Source organism: Telopea speciosissima, chromosome 7 (genome assembly GCF_018873765.1).
Source record: "Telopea speciosissima isolate NSW1024214 ecotype Mountain lineage chromosome 7, Tspe_v1, whole genome shotgun sequence".
Classification (NCBI taxonomy): domain Eukaryota; kingdom Viridiplantae; phylum Streptophyta; class Magnoliopsida; order Proteales; family Proteaceae; genus Telopea; species Telopea speciosissima.
This window is the reverse complement of record NC_057922.1, coordinates 16,564,284-16,579,014: the sequence shown is the minus strand read 5'-3', so window position 1 is coordinate 16,579,014 and position 14,731 is coordinate 16,564,284. Positions and strand designations below refer to the sequence as shown.

The window sequence follows — 14,731 nt, the reverse complement described above, 5'->3', positions numbered from 1 at the left end:
TTGAAGATCACATCTGATTATTACTGGAGATTGATTGTTCACCTTTGGAGGTTCCATTCTAGCAACATTGGACAGCATCTACTGCAGATTTACATCACCAATTGAAGATATATGCCCTTAATCAATCTCTATTTCAGGGTTTTTCAAAACCCTGATTCTTATCGATTTTTGGGTTTTAGATTTCAGACTTGGATGATTTTTGGAGGGTGTGTTTCTCCAACTCCAAAGAGCACTCGACATCAATATCAGCCCCTTTTAGAGTTTTTGAAGACCCCTAACCCTAATCGATCTCCTCTTTCAGGGTCTTTTTCAAAACCCTGAACCTTATCAATTTTTTTTTGGGTTAGGGTTGTTTGTGTTGCTGCTGCCAAGAGGGTTATTCAACCCACTATTCGACTTCTACTTCTGATTTTTCTGCCCAACCTTTGCCATTATCATGCCGGACTCTGATGTTACCACAGCTACTTCTGGAGGAGATGGTCAGTCTAGAACTGAGTTCCTCCCTTATGCTGCTGCCATTAAACTTGATGGCACCAATTATTTAATGTGGGCCAGATCTCTCTCTTTGACTGTGGCTGGAAGAGGACTCAGTGACCATCTTCATGGCACCTCTAAACAGCCCACTGAAGAGGGCCCTTCTCAAGCTAGATGAAATGCCAATGATGCTATGGTTATGTCCTTTGTTCTGAACTCCATGCCTCAAGAACTCCCCAGCCAGTACCTTCTCCTTGACACAGCCGCACAGATATGGGCTGCTGCTAAGGGAACTTATGGACAATTGGGGAATGATGCACAAGTTTATGACATCCGGAAGACACTCCATACCACTACTCAGAAGGAGTTGTCAGTTACCAAATACTATGTTGTCCTCAAGAGCTTATGGCAGCAATTGGATCACTATGCTCGATTTCAGGCCTCTACACCTGACGACATTACTGCCTATTCCAAGTATGTAAATCAGTTTCGGGTTTATGATTTTTTGGCTGGTGTTAATGCTGAATATGATCCAATTCGAGTGCAAGTTCTTGGTCGGATTCCTTTCCCCACATTGGAGTAGGCCTTTTCTTATGTTCACATTGAAGAGACATGTCGGGCTGCTATGATGTTGACTCCTACAGTTGAGATCAGCCCTACAGGCCGCTGGTTCCAACTCTTCTACTACTACTTAGAGTAGTACTTCTGTTGTTGCTGCTCCTGCACGTGAGCCAATCAAGTGTGATCACTGCAACAAACACTATCATACTAAGGCTCAGTGCTGGAAATTACATGGGAAGCCCGCTGATTTTGAGACCAAACATGGTCGTGGTAAACCTAAAGGCAAGGCTAATCACACTGAAAGTGTAACTACAGCCCCTACTACTGAATCGGTTTTCTCCCAGGAAGAATTTCAGGCTCTCAGGCGTATGTTACAAACTTCCGCTACCTCTACTACATCTACTGCCAGTTATTCCGCACCATCAAGTTCTCATTTTGCCCGTTCAGGTATTCCCTTTGCTGGTCATTGTGCATCGGTTATCTCCACTCCATGGATCATTGACTCCGGTGCCACTGATCACATGACAAGTTCTTCTAGCACATGAGAGCTTGTGATTCTTTCACCTGAGAAGAGAACTGTTGGATGTAAGTGGGTGTTTGTAGTGAAACAGAAGGTGGATGGCACTGTGGATACGTATAAGGTACGACTCGTGGCAAAGGGGTTCACCCAGACATATGGCATTGATTACCAGGAGACCTTTGCCCCTGTTGCAAAGTTGAACACTGTTCGGGTTTTGCTATCCTGTGCAGTCAATCTTGAATGGGAATTGCAACAGTTGGATGTGAAGAATGTTTTCCTCAATGGAGAACTGGATGAGGAGGTGTATATGGACATTCCACCAGGGTTCTCTTGTGACAAAAACCAAGGTAAGGTGTGTAAATTGAAGCGTGCACTTTATGGGCTGAAGCAGTCACCTCGAGCATGGTTTGGCCGGTTTCACAAGGCCATGATTTCTGTAGGCTATAAGCAGAGCAATGTTGATCACACTCTCTTTATAAAGAGGGTTGGTGGAAAACTCACTGTTCTTATAGTCTACATTGATGACATAGTGGTCACTAGCAATGATGGTGATGAGATCAGCCGGTTGAAGTCCTTTCTTGGCCAGGAGTTTGAGATTAAAGATCTAGGAAAGCTACGGTACTTTCTTGGGATTGAGGTTGCCAGATCTTCTAAAGGCATTTTTCTCTCCCAAAGGAAGTATGTTCTAGATTTATTGGCTGAAACTAGTTTGCTAGGATGTCACCCTTCAGATACTCCTATGGATGCTACTGTTCGTCTCAAGGAAAAAGAGGGTGAACCTATTAATAAAGGCCGGTACCAAAGACTAGTGGGGAAGTTGATTTATCTCTCACACACACGCCCATATATTGCAGTTGTTGTGAGTACTGTGAGTCAGTTTATGCATGATCGCTACTCTTCTCATATGGAGGTTGTTCTTCGTATCCTTCACTACCTGAAGTCAGCTCCTAGAAAGGGCATTCTCCTGTCTCCTCATGGTCACCTACGGATAGAGGAGTACAAATGCTGATTGGGATGGTTCTACAGATCGCAAGTCTATCTCTGGGTATTGTTCTTTTGTGGGTGGCAATCTTGTTACTTGGCGTAGCAAGAAGCAGAATGTGGTTGCTCGTTCTAGTGCCGAAGCAGAATTCCGTGCTATGGCACAAGGCATTTGTGAGTTACTTTGGCTCAAAGGCTTGCTACAAGACCTAGGGGTTCCTATTCATCTTCTTATGATGTTGTACTGTGAAAACAAGGCTGCAATCAGTATTACACATAACCCGGTACAGCATGAACGCACTAAGCATGTTGAAGTGGATAGGCATTTCATCAAGGAGAAATTGGAAGAAGGGTTGATTTGTGTTCCCTTTGTGAAGTCTGTTGATCAGCTTGCTGATATTTTCACCAAGGGATTACCCGAAAAACTGTTTCACCCTAATCTAGTCAAGTTGGGCATGATTGACATATTTGCTCTAACTTGAGAGGGAGTGTTGGATTATATGGGCCAGAATACCGTGGGGGTATTCTGGACCCTTTTTTTGTTTTATTTTTATTTCTATTATGTGGGTTTAGTCCCACATTGCTCACATGTAATTCTGTCTTTTATTTTCAACAATATAAATACAGGCTTAGGGGTGATCATTCACCATTCAAGCCATTCACTCAATTTGTGTTTTGCTAACACTATCACTTATTTATTATTATTCACTATACTTGGGACTGGGAGAATGGTGTATATAACTTATGTATTATTGTTCATTGTAGATTGTAGTAGAAACTATAAGTCTTTAACCATTTCTTAAATAATTCACTTGTTTTACTTGCCAATTATGTCTCATATTACTCAAGCAATGTGTAGAATAGGAAATATTGCATGAAGGGTTTGACGTTTATTGCTAAACAAGGGTGCATATCCAAAACACCAAATTGGGTGTTTTTTTTTTTTTCAATTTGAAGATTTAATATGTTTATTAAGCTTAAAACAAGCTTCCCTTAAAGTTTCGGAGCCAACTAAGGCCATTTACCAACCAAAACATCATTCTGAAACAAAAACAAAAGCACAAACTTGCGGAGATCTCGGCCATCTCAACCTGGTCGAGACGAGTTTCTGAACCTTGTCTACAACTCCACCCCTGCCTCTGCAACTCCACCCTGCCCCCACCCACCCCTGAACTCTTCAACTCCCCCATCCTCACCCCCTTCCCCACCCAACTTACCCCACCCCATACAATAGCTATAAATCGATTGCTAAACAAACAAACAAAAGTGTAGCAAACTGTAATGCCCCATGAAGGAAATTGAAAAATAGGTATCTGTTTTAGATATTTGGGGTCAATCATAAATAAAGAAGGTAATATAGAAGATAATGTTTCTCAGAGAATTAAAGTGGTATGAATGAGGTGGAGAGGTGCATTCAGAGTGTTGTGTGACCGACGTATTCCTTTAAAGCTTAAAGGAAAGTTCTATAGGACTATTGTACGACCGGCTATGATGTATGGGGCAGAATGTTGGTCAGTTAAGAAGTGTCATATTGAGAAGCTATGTGTGGCAGAGATGAGGATGTTAAGATGGATGTGTAGAAAAACAAGGAAAGATAAAGTAAGGAATGATCGTATTAGAGCTTACTTGGAAGTTGCTCCAATCAATGACAAGCTCCGAGAGATTCGTTTGAGGTGGTATGGTCATGTTCAACGGAGGCCTAGGGACGCCGCAATAAGGAGGAGTGATATGATTTCGATTGAAGGAGCTAAAAGAGCAAGGGGTAGGCCTAAAATGACCATAGGAGAAGTTATGAGGAAGGACATGCATAGTCTAGGTCTTGTACCATGGATGACCTCAGATAGAGCCTATTGGAGGGCAAGGATCCATGTAGCAGACCCTATTTAGCTGAGATTCTCCTGACTTGCTGGGCTGTGCCTATTTCCTCTTACTTTTATCTTTCACTTTTCTTTTATTTTCCATCGTTTATTTGTCAATTTCCATTTTTTACTTCTCATCTCATTTCCCATCCCTCTTTGATGCACCTTAGCTGAATCAACAACTCTGTCAAAAGTTTTGGAAACATTATCCCAAATGTCCTTGGTAGTTTCCTTTCTCATTAATCTCCTCCCAATCTCAGGCTTTATAGAGAAGATAAGCCAAGTTATAACCGTGGAGTTCTCAGTCTCTCATTTTGGATATGTTGGGTAATTTGGATTGGAGGCTTTGATTGTGCCTGTAACATACCCTAGTTTCCCCCTACTCCGCAGGGAAAGCTTCACAAAATGTGCCCAATCCAAGTAGTTGGTATTGTCCAACTTCACAATGGAAATCTGGGTATTTGGGTTTTCAAAAACCACTTGAGCAAGAGGAGCACCAAAACAACCTCTGTGGGTTCACTGATCCCAGACATGATGAAGAAACAAACTTACAAAGTAGGGTTAACACCCAAAGTCAAATGGGGAGTATATTTTCAGCCCAAAAAAGCCTTTCAAACACTGGTGAACACAGTCCAGCAACCAAACAAGGCAAACATCTCATAGAAATTCAACTCCACCATATTCTTCAAAGTATAGCTTCATCACACAACCACTAAAGAAGCTCAAACAACATACCTCACCAACACCAAGCAGCCGGAAGCATCACATATCCATAATACAGGCAAAACAGAGCTGGCGGTAGCTTAAAAACCATGGGAAAAGTGAGTTGTGGAGCTTCAACTTGTAAAAGCATGGCGCAAGGGCATGGGCGGGGGGATTGCAGAACACCCTAGGGCGATCCAAAAGAGTCTAACCTCAGCTTGAATACTGGCCGGGTGAGAGAGAGAGAGAGAAAAAATACCAAAAAGCTGGCGGTAACTTTCTCTTGGGCTGGTTTTGCTCCATTTGACCTCCAAGTGTCTATTTCTTCGAATGAGCTCTTCTCTTGGTGTCTCCATGGTCCTTGTTCATATGCCTTGCAAGATTTCTTCAAACATTTCACATAATAATCTCTTCCTTGGAACCTCTTTGTAAGCTAGGGTTCCAAAGAGAGGAGAAAAGAAGAACAAGAAAGTAACTCGACTCTCAAACCAACAAAGTGTGCTCAGATATCAAGTTGGAAGTTAAAGAATGTAAAAGAACAAGGAGAAAGATGACAATAGAAGGTTGGAGAAGAAGAAGAAGAGGAAGAAGAGAGAAGATGGTGGAATGTTTTGTGTTAGAGAATAATCTCTACCATACCTATATTACTTCACTAATAAGATGTAAGGAATTACATACACCTCCCTAGGGAGGTAAAAGGTAAAATGGAGAAAATACAATATAAGACAACTAGACAACAAACTAGTTCCTAAAGTACCCTTATTACATAAACTCTAACATGTTCAACGCCTGTTGGCTAGAATGTTCCTACCCATTAGATGGAGGACACTTGTAAGCATCTTGGGCATTCTTTGTAGAGTTGGGTGCCTATAAAAACGAGTGGCCTTGTTTGGCTAAGGCACCCACCAAGCAAACAAGCATCCAAGCATTCTAGTGCCATAAAACGTGCATTCTCTCAAACTCTCTAAGTGTTCTCTTAAGTTATCTTCCCAAGTCCCTCAAGGTATGGTGATGACTTAGTTAAGTGCCAGCACGGTTGACTTAGTGAATGACTGAGGGGTGTGACACTATTCTCCTAACATTTAAATATTTAGACAAAGGAAACCCATTTAAAATTCCCAGCACCTACAACAGCCAAAATTAGAGATGTATACAGATACACGTCAGATAAAACTAGTAGTAACCAATAGAAAGCATTAGTTTGAGATACAGAGGTAAAGAAAGAGTGTATGAGGCAAATGTGAATGACTGAAATCAACATGAGAACAGTGGAATCATCAATAAGAAAAACAAAATGGCTACATCAACCTCTGAGATACAAGTTATGACCTGATAACCGAAGTGGAAAGATATGCATACCCTTGAGACAACACAGTAACAGTAATAACAAAAACGGAGATTTGATTACCTCAAATCTTTTATCTACAGCAACAAGGTGTTCAAAATGTTTAGCCAATTCAATATGGTTTCTTATGTAATTTTGTAGATTCTCTAAACCATATAGTCGCAAAACCATCCATAGCTTCAATGACCTACAATGAAACTCCGGATTAGATATGGAAATAACTACCAGATCTTTGGACCTATAACTGATATATGATACCCTAATCTCTTACAAATTAAATGAGGGAAACAATGGTATAAGCAGCAATGACTAATAAAATGCATGTTTTTGCAAATGCAAGCATGCTACTGACTAGCTTGTTACATAATAGAAAAGTTGTGGAGAGAAGTTATTTGGCATATTAGCTTACTATGGGTTCATCTTTAACCTAAAAATTCTTCAACCCTTCAGGATCTAGCACTAAGTTATTGTGATTCTGTAAAAAACAGTCGTATAATATTTGACATTCATTTCAGCTATCTTTTCACATCATATGACAAGATAGCAGCAACTACTGGAAACAGTAATTAAATCTAAAACTTCTTCTGGTTATATTCTTTCACGTAAAATTTATTTATCTTTCCAATCAGATTTTCTGCCACTAGCTTTCATGAAGCAAAATTTCTGTTCAAGCATGATATCTTGGATACAGCCTTGTATGCTAACAAATTATTACAACAAGAAGCAGCTCAGCCTTTTCCCAACTTAATGGGGTCAGCTACATGGATCCAAACAAACAAAGTAGGGAAACTACGGTCTAAACAAAAGAAAAAAAGAAAATGGAAAATGAGATGAGAAAAGAAAAAAAAAAAAAAAAAAAAAGGAAAAACAACAAATGGAAGATAGAAAATGAGAGAAAAATGAGGGATAAAAGATAAAAGAGGAAAGAGGCACAGCCCAGCTAGTCAGGAGAATCTCAGCTAAATGGGATCTGCAATATGGATCCTTGCCCTCCAATAGGCTCTATTGGAGGTCACACTTGGTACAAGACCTAGACTATACATGTCCTTCCACACAACTTCTCCTATGGTCATTTTCGGCCTGCCCCTAGCTCTTTTAGCTCCTTCAGTTGGGATCATATCACTTCTCCTTACTAGGGCATCCCTAGGCCTCCGTTGCAAATGACCAAACCACCTCAAACGACTCTCTGAACTTGTCATTAATCGGGGCAACTCCCAAGTCTGTTCTAAAACGTTCATTCCTTACTTTATCCTTCCTAGGTTTTCCGCACATCCATCTTAACATCCTCATCTCTGCTACACAAAACTTCTCAAAATGACACTTTTCAACAGTCCAACATTCCTGATCTCATCTCTCCCATTCCCAAGTGCAAAAGTCTCAATCTCACCCACCTTGCCTTAGCGGAAGATCTTATGATCTTCTTCAAGGCTTCCCCCTCCTTCATCTCTTCCATCATGTCTTCCCTTCAGCTCTTTGAATCTCTCTCTGGTTTGTGCATTAACCTCTTAAAATCGCAAATCTTTCTTTCCGGGGTTTCTAAGGAAGTCAAAGCCTCCTTCCTCAACCTGACCAGATTCTCCCTTGGATCCCTTCCCGTGAAATACCTTGGCCTCCCTCTCATTCCTGCCAGGCTGACCGGCCATCACTGCACCCCTATGCTTGATCTTATTTGTAAGAGGCTCCAACTTTGGAAGGGCAAATTCCTTTCCTACGCGGGAAGGATTGTTCTGATCAAATATGTTCTTCAATCCTCCTACATCTACTGGTGCGGTATCTATGGGCTCCCTAAATCCACCATCAAAGCCATGGAATTTTCTCTTCTGTGCTTTCCTTTGGAAAGGCCAAGAATCCTACGTTTCTTTGAGTGCAAAGAGAGAGAGAGAGAGAGGGAATTAGGTGCCCTAGCATGTGAAATAATAAAGAAATCCCTTTTCAAGGACAGTAATGGGTTTGTATCCGGTGAGAGGGACTGAATTGGAAAATATGAGTGTTATTTCATTTGGTGGCTAGATTCCTCTATGTATTTTATGGACCCTTTGATCTTTTGGCTAGTAGTTGAGACCAATTTGTTTGTGACAAGGCAAGGCATGAAAGTGAAAGTGAATGAAAAAGAAAGAAAAAAAGAAAAAAAAAAAACAGAAAGGAAAGTGGAATTCCTTGGGACTAGACAGGGCACTGTTGCCTCAGGAAGTGGGGTGACTTGTTCGAAATTCCTTGGAAGGAAACTAAAAAAAAAACTCTTGCATCAATGTCTCAATGTCTCAATGTCTTATGGATATATGCAAAAAGCGAAGCTACCAAGTATTTGGGTGTCTGGTGTATGCTCCACCATGTCATTCAGAGAACAGTAGTGGAGCAGAAATAGAGTTTACTGTTGTGAAAGAAAAACTTCTGCCTTAATGCCTGAAAAGAAAGTATGGTAAAAAATACTCAAAGCCTAAGTCATTGGTTTCATCGATGCTATAAGTGGTTTACTTGAAGGTGAGTAGTGTTCAGAAAATATGAGGAGATCCCTTGAACTTGATGCATGCTTGTTACTTGAATTGATGTGGGGTGATAAAATTCAAGTGTGGGGGAACCTTTGGCTCCTAGATCTTTAATTGAGCATTTTTTGGGATTATGTGCACTTTCCTACTTATGCCATGATTGAAATTTGCAGCATTCTTTCTTATTGAATTTTGGGTGTACATTCACTGCAAACACCCACGAGACAAAACTCGTCTATTAGGGGTAACCTAGGGGTTTAAAGGCTTGTTGCACATGCTAAGTACAACCGTGATTCCTACGAAAGTGAGTTAGGATTTTTGCATTCTAGGTTAGTTTTTCTTTTTGTTTACTTGAGGACAAGTAATGTTCAAGTGTGGGGGAATCTGATGAGCACATTTATGTGTGAAATCTTGGGGCCATAAAGCATGCATTTTTATACTTGGTATGGAAATACTCGAGGTTTTTGTTTGTGTTTTCAGGTTTTAGGTGAATTCTTGTGAAAATGGAGCAAATGATGCTAAGGATCCATTTTTAAGCTATTTAGTGGTGTTTGGCAGTAGCCGGAAGCGCCCAAGAGTCGAGAAAATCAAGTTTGGATTGAGCACTGAAAGCATCACGCCAATTAGTCAAATTTGAATGTGATTACAGTGGGCCCCTTAGCATAATTTTGAGGTGTTAATAGTATGGATGCGTAGTCCATCGAGTCAGCTTCGCAACGGTTCAAACGGCACTTGATTCCGAGTTGAAACGAAGAAGTTACGGCCGTTTCCATAACGACGCGCGAAAATGGTCTATAGGGGTTTGTTTGTAATTATTGAAAATTGGCCGGAGATAAAGTAAAGCGGAAGTTCGAATTCGAGGGGCTTTAGTGCAATTCACAGAAGTTATCTTTTCTATTAGCCGAAAGATTCTATTTGGAAGGCTCTGGAGCAGTCCAACTTCAACTTGAGATATCTTGGGCTCCCGAATTCCAAATTGGACTAAATTTGGGTCTATTTTGGGTGATTTTTCGTAAGGAATACAACAGTGAGGCCTATATAAGCATCCCATGCTCCACGTTTTTTGAAGGACAGATTTGACATTTCATTAATTGTGAGTGGAATCCTAGTCATCCTCATCACACTCTCTCTCCTCCAACTTTCCAAGGGCATTTTTGGAATTCTACTTTGGATAGATTTCTTTTGAAAAATATTCTCTCATCCATGGAAGGTTGAAAAGTCAAAGATGCCTTGATCTCATTGCTTGGAGAAGACACCTACAAGGAAAAGGAAGCACAAGTTAGAATTAGAAAGTTACTTTTTGATAAATAGAAGGTTTATGTAGCTAGGATTTTTATCTCTCTTAGTTTCTATTTTTTTCCTTTTTCTTAGGATTCAAGGCATTGTAAAGGAGGAAGGAGAAGAGAATATTCTCTTTTCTTAGGGAATATTTCTCCTACCACTTCCCTCTTCTCCCCCTATAAATACCCCTACCCTCTCCTTTGTAATGTTGTTCAAATTATTAGTAAAATTTCTTCTTCTAGTTTTTGGCTTTCTAAGTTGTAGTTTGATTTCATGCTTTCAATTCCATGGTTGTAATGCTTTTGATTCATGCTTTAATTTTATGTCTTCAATATGGTTGTAAGAATTCTAGTTTAGTTTCAAGCTTTCTAGTCTAGGCTTCTAAATTCTAGTGAGAAGATTTAGAAGATTTGGAAGAGGAGGCCATGGTAGGATTATTCAAGTCTCAAGCTTCATCAAATTACATTCATGTAAGGATTAATTAGTTCATGCAATTCAACTTTGGTAGAAAAGAGTATCAATTTCTTATTGTTATTTTTGTGTTTTTCTTCTTCTTAACTTCTTAATTCTTCTAGTTTCTAATTTCTTCTTCTTATTCTCTACTTTTTTTTGTTTCTTCTAGTAGTTTTATTTTATTAGTTTTCTCATCTCCATTAATCCCTCCATTCTATTAGGAGTTTTCATTCTCCATTATTTTTATTTTTATTCTCATTCTCTATCTCTCTAATTCAATCATGCTTTTAAGACTTTTATTCACTATTATTATCATGCATTGTGGTAGGATTTTAATTACTTTTGTTTTATTTTTTTCAGATTTGGTAGCGCCATTTCAACTATGATATCAACTTCAATCTGGTTCAAGCTTCAATTAGTTAGTTCTATTTCTTTGATTTTTAGTTTTTGATTGTGTGGTTGTGGCAATTTAATTCCTCCAATTTCGTCAATCCGCGTTAGCTGCATAATAGGTTAGATGAATGTGTGTTAGGACGTAGATGTTTGTGAGTTAGGATCCGTTAGTTTAATTGCCGTTAGTTTAATTCAACAATTTAATTAATTTTGGTTTACTTTGCATTGCTTTAAAGTGAGTAAAATAAGGTGGCATACATCTCCTTGAGTTCGATCCGTAGCTACGATTGATCCGTACGCTTGCGGTTATTATTTTGTGCAAACAAGTTTTTGGCTCCGTGGCCGGGGAGATTATTGTCCACTTTATTTTTCTGATTTTTAAGTAATTCGGAGTGCTTAGTTTATTTTCTTTTTTTTTTCTTCTAAAATAAAAAATAAAAAAATTCAGTTTTTGAAAACCTCATCTTGTTTCTCTTCTGTTTCAAAGACTGTGCGCCCAATCTAAAGTCCTTCTTATGCTCAAACTCAACCTCTTTTGGTGTCCCTCATAGGATTAAGTTGCCTATGATGCTGCATCTTGACTTGGTTGGGTGGAATGGCATATGACTTATCTTTGGAGGTGACCAACTTTGATAACAGGAAAGCGACATAGTGAGTGCTCTTGGAAACAGAAACGTATAGTAGTCCTCCACTCTACATCAGAATCCACTTGGAATCGCCCGTAGGTGGCTATTGAAGACTATACGGGTTCCCTTACTGTCAACCTATATGGCAACCTTAAAGCTTTGGAACCACTGTTTTGATTCTTGAGGGACAGATGCACTATATACCTTGGACTCCCTCTTGTTTTTGGTGATTTTTTTTAGTGTTTTATTTTTCTTTAATTTTTCTAAAGGAGACTTCATATCTGTTTAGGTAGCTCAATCGTGGACCCTTGATTCATCTAACCGTCTTATTAGACTACCATCTTCTCCACCACCTTTGACCCCACCTTTGACCATGAGTAAACCCAAGACTCTTAGGGATAGATTTTACCCTACCAGGGCTGCACAGCCTTCTTGCATTAGTTTGCCTACTGTTACAGGGAACAATTATGAACTCAAGACCAACTTCATTAACATGCTACCCCACTTCCATGGGATGGTCAATGAAGATGCATATCTCTACCTTAGGGAATTTGAGAAGGTTTGTGTTCTAATTAAGGTTCAAAATTTAACTGATGATGCAGTTAGGCTTCGGTTTATACCCTTTGTCCTGAAGGACCAAGCTAAGAAGTGGCTTTATGGACTGCCGACTAATTCCATTACTACATGGGACCAGTTTACCATTGTCTTCTTGAGAAAAATTTTCCCTCTTCACAAGACCAATAAACTCAAGAGTGACATACTCCAATTCAGGCAGAAACCACATGAGTCCTTCTCTAGATTCATGGAGAGATTCAAGGACCTCCTGTTAGAATGCCCTCACCATGGTATTGACTTGTGGCAAATCTGCCAAATTATTTATGAGGGCATAGACTTTCAGACCAAACAACTTTTAGAATCTATGTGTCCTGCAAGCTTCACCTCTTTTTCTGATGAGAATGATGCCTGGACATTCTTGACCGACTTGGCTGATAAGACTAGGGAGTGGGAATCCTCCCAAGAGGCTGAAAGGACCACTAAGGGTCACATAATTGATGGTGTACCAGCTAAGGAAGCCAAACTGGACAGCCTCATCAAAAGGTTAGAGTCCATTGTCCTTAAAGAGCCTATGCCGGTTAACCAGGTCAACCATGTGTCAATGTACAGTTGGTGCCACAACCCTGGACATCTTTTGGAGGAATGCCCCAACACCTTTGTGGGTAATTCCAACACTGAAAATGTAAGTGCCCTCTACCAAAACAATCAATATAGCAACACTTACAACCCAGGATGGAGAAATCACCCCAATTTCTCCTGGAATCAAGGGAACCAAGCAGGCCCATCCAACTTTCACAATCAAGGCTAGCTTGGCCTCCAAAGGCCCAACTTTGCACCATAGAGCCAAGGTATGTCTCCTCACCCCTTCCCCCCTCGTCCTCATTTAGGACCTTCTATTAATTCTGCTAGGCCTCCTCCCCTTGCACCCTATCAGCCACCCCCAGGGTTTATCAATACAGGAGAAGCAACAAGAATGAATGAGATGGAGAACAAGATAGCCCTTTTCATGACAGGCCACAATAATATTGAGAGACAGCTCACCCAGCTTGTCACCATCATACATGAGAGGGAAATAGGGAAGTTACCTAGCCAACCTGAGCCAAATCCTAGCCATCAGGTTCATATTCAGCAAGGTACCCAAGACCCTCCACTCAATGTTGTACAAGGCCAACAGCATCAAGGGCCCTCCAATCAGGTAAATGCAATATATGCTTTGCGGAGTGGCCGTGAGTATCAACAGGTTAGTACACCTCAATCTCTACCATCTTATATTCCTGTTGATTCTCCCCTTTCTGATGAGGCCATTGAAGTGCCTATTGTTCCTGGTTCGTCTGATGAACCTGAAGTAATTCCAGATAATTTAGTTGAGGAAACCAAAGATGATTCTTTTAAGAAAGTGAAAGAGACTTTTTCTGTGGAGTCTTCTTCTGTGGAGAAAATTTTGGATGTTTTTAAATAGATTCAGGTGAATATTTCTCTTATGGATGCTATAGCCCAGGTCCCCATTTATGCTAAAGTCCTCAAAGACTTATGCACTCAAAAGCGAACTACCAATGTGCCCAAAAAGGCATTCTTGGTTGCTAATATCAGTTCTCTTATCGCACAGTCAGTAGCAGCCAAGCATAAGGACCCTGGAAGCCCCACCATCTCTTGCACTATAGGCAACACCACCATTGATCATGCCTTATTGGACCTTGGTGCAAGTGTGAACCTATTACCCTTTCATGTCTACCAACAGTTGGGATTGGGAGAGTTAAAACCGACAAGAATTACTCTTCAACTTGCAGACAGGTCGGTAAAAGTTTCCAACGGGATGGTTGAGGATGTCCTGCTAAAGGTTAGGGAATTTGTCTTGCCTGTGGATTTTATTGTCTTAGATACCCAACCTACTGCAAATTTTAAGGACCAAATCCCAATTATTTTGGGTAGACCTTTTTTTGCTACCAGTAATGCTTTGATAAATTGCAGGAATGGTCTCATGAAGCTATCTTTTGGCAATACTTCTGTGGACTTTAATGTGTTTAGGTTGGGCAAGCAGCCTGATATTGATGAAGAGGTACATATGCTTCAGGGATTTCCCGATGATGTTGACACTTTCTTTGAGATTGATTTTGATTCGGGATTTCAAGAATGTATGCAGGAATTGGAGGGTGTTGATGATACCCCCTTATCTGAGGTCTGGAGCATCCAACCACCTTTGGAGCCCCTTGGACCCCTATCCACCTCCATTCTTAAACCCTCTATTATTGAGCCCCCCACATTAGAGTTAAAAGCATTGCCCTCCAACCTCAAGTATGCCTTCCTAGGGCAAGATGACACTCTCCCTGTTATTATTGCTTCTGATTTGACTTCTATATAGGAAGAAGAGTTGATCAAGCTTCTACAGGAACATAAGGAAGCCATAGGTTGGACCATGTTAGACCTCAAAGGTATTAGCCCCTCCATTGTTCAACATCATATTCATCTGATGGAGAGTTCCAAACCTTCTAGGGAAC

At 40.4% G+C, this 14,731-nt stretch overlaps 1 protein-coding gene and 1 non-coding gene across 2 annotated transcripts in view; both read right to left on the bottom strand.

The window, feature by feature from the left end:
- The window catches only part of LOC122669313 (tyrosine decarboxylase 2), a 54,051-nt gene that overhangs the window by 6,262 nt on the left and 33,058 nt on the right, over positions 1-14,731 (bottom strand). The window contains exon 11 of the mRNA XM_043866063.1: positions 6,506-6,629. Within this exon, the coding sequence (XP_043721998.1) occupies positions 6,506-6,629 (124 nt within the window). The remainder of the gene's footprint in view (positions 1-6,505; positions 6,630-14,731) is intronic.
- LOC122670194 lies at positions 12,424-12,530 on the bottom strand. The gene has a single exon (XR_006334168.1). It is a non-coding gene; the product is annotated as a small nucleolar RNA R71 (small nucleolar RNA).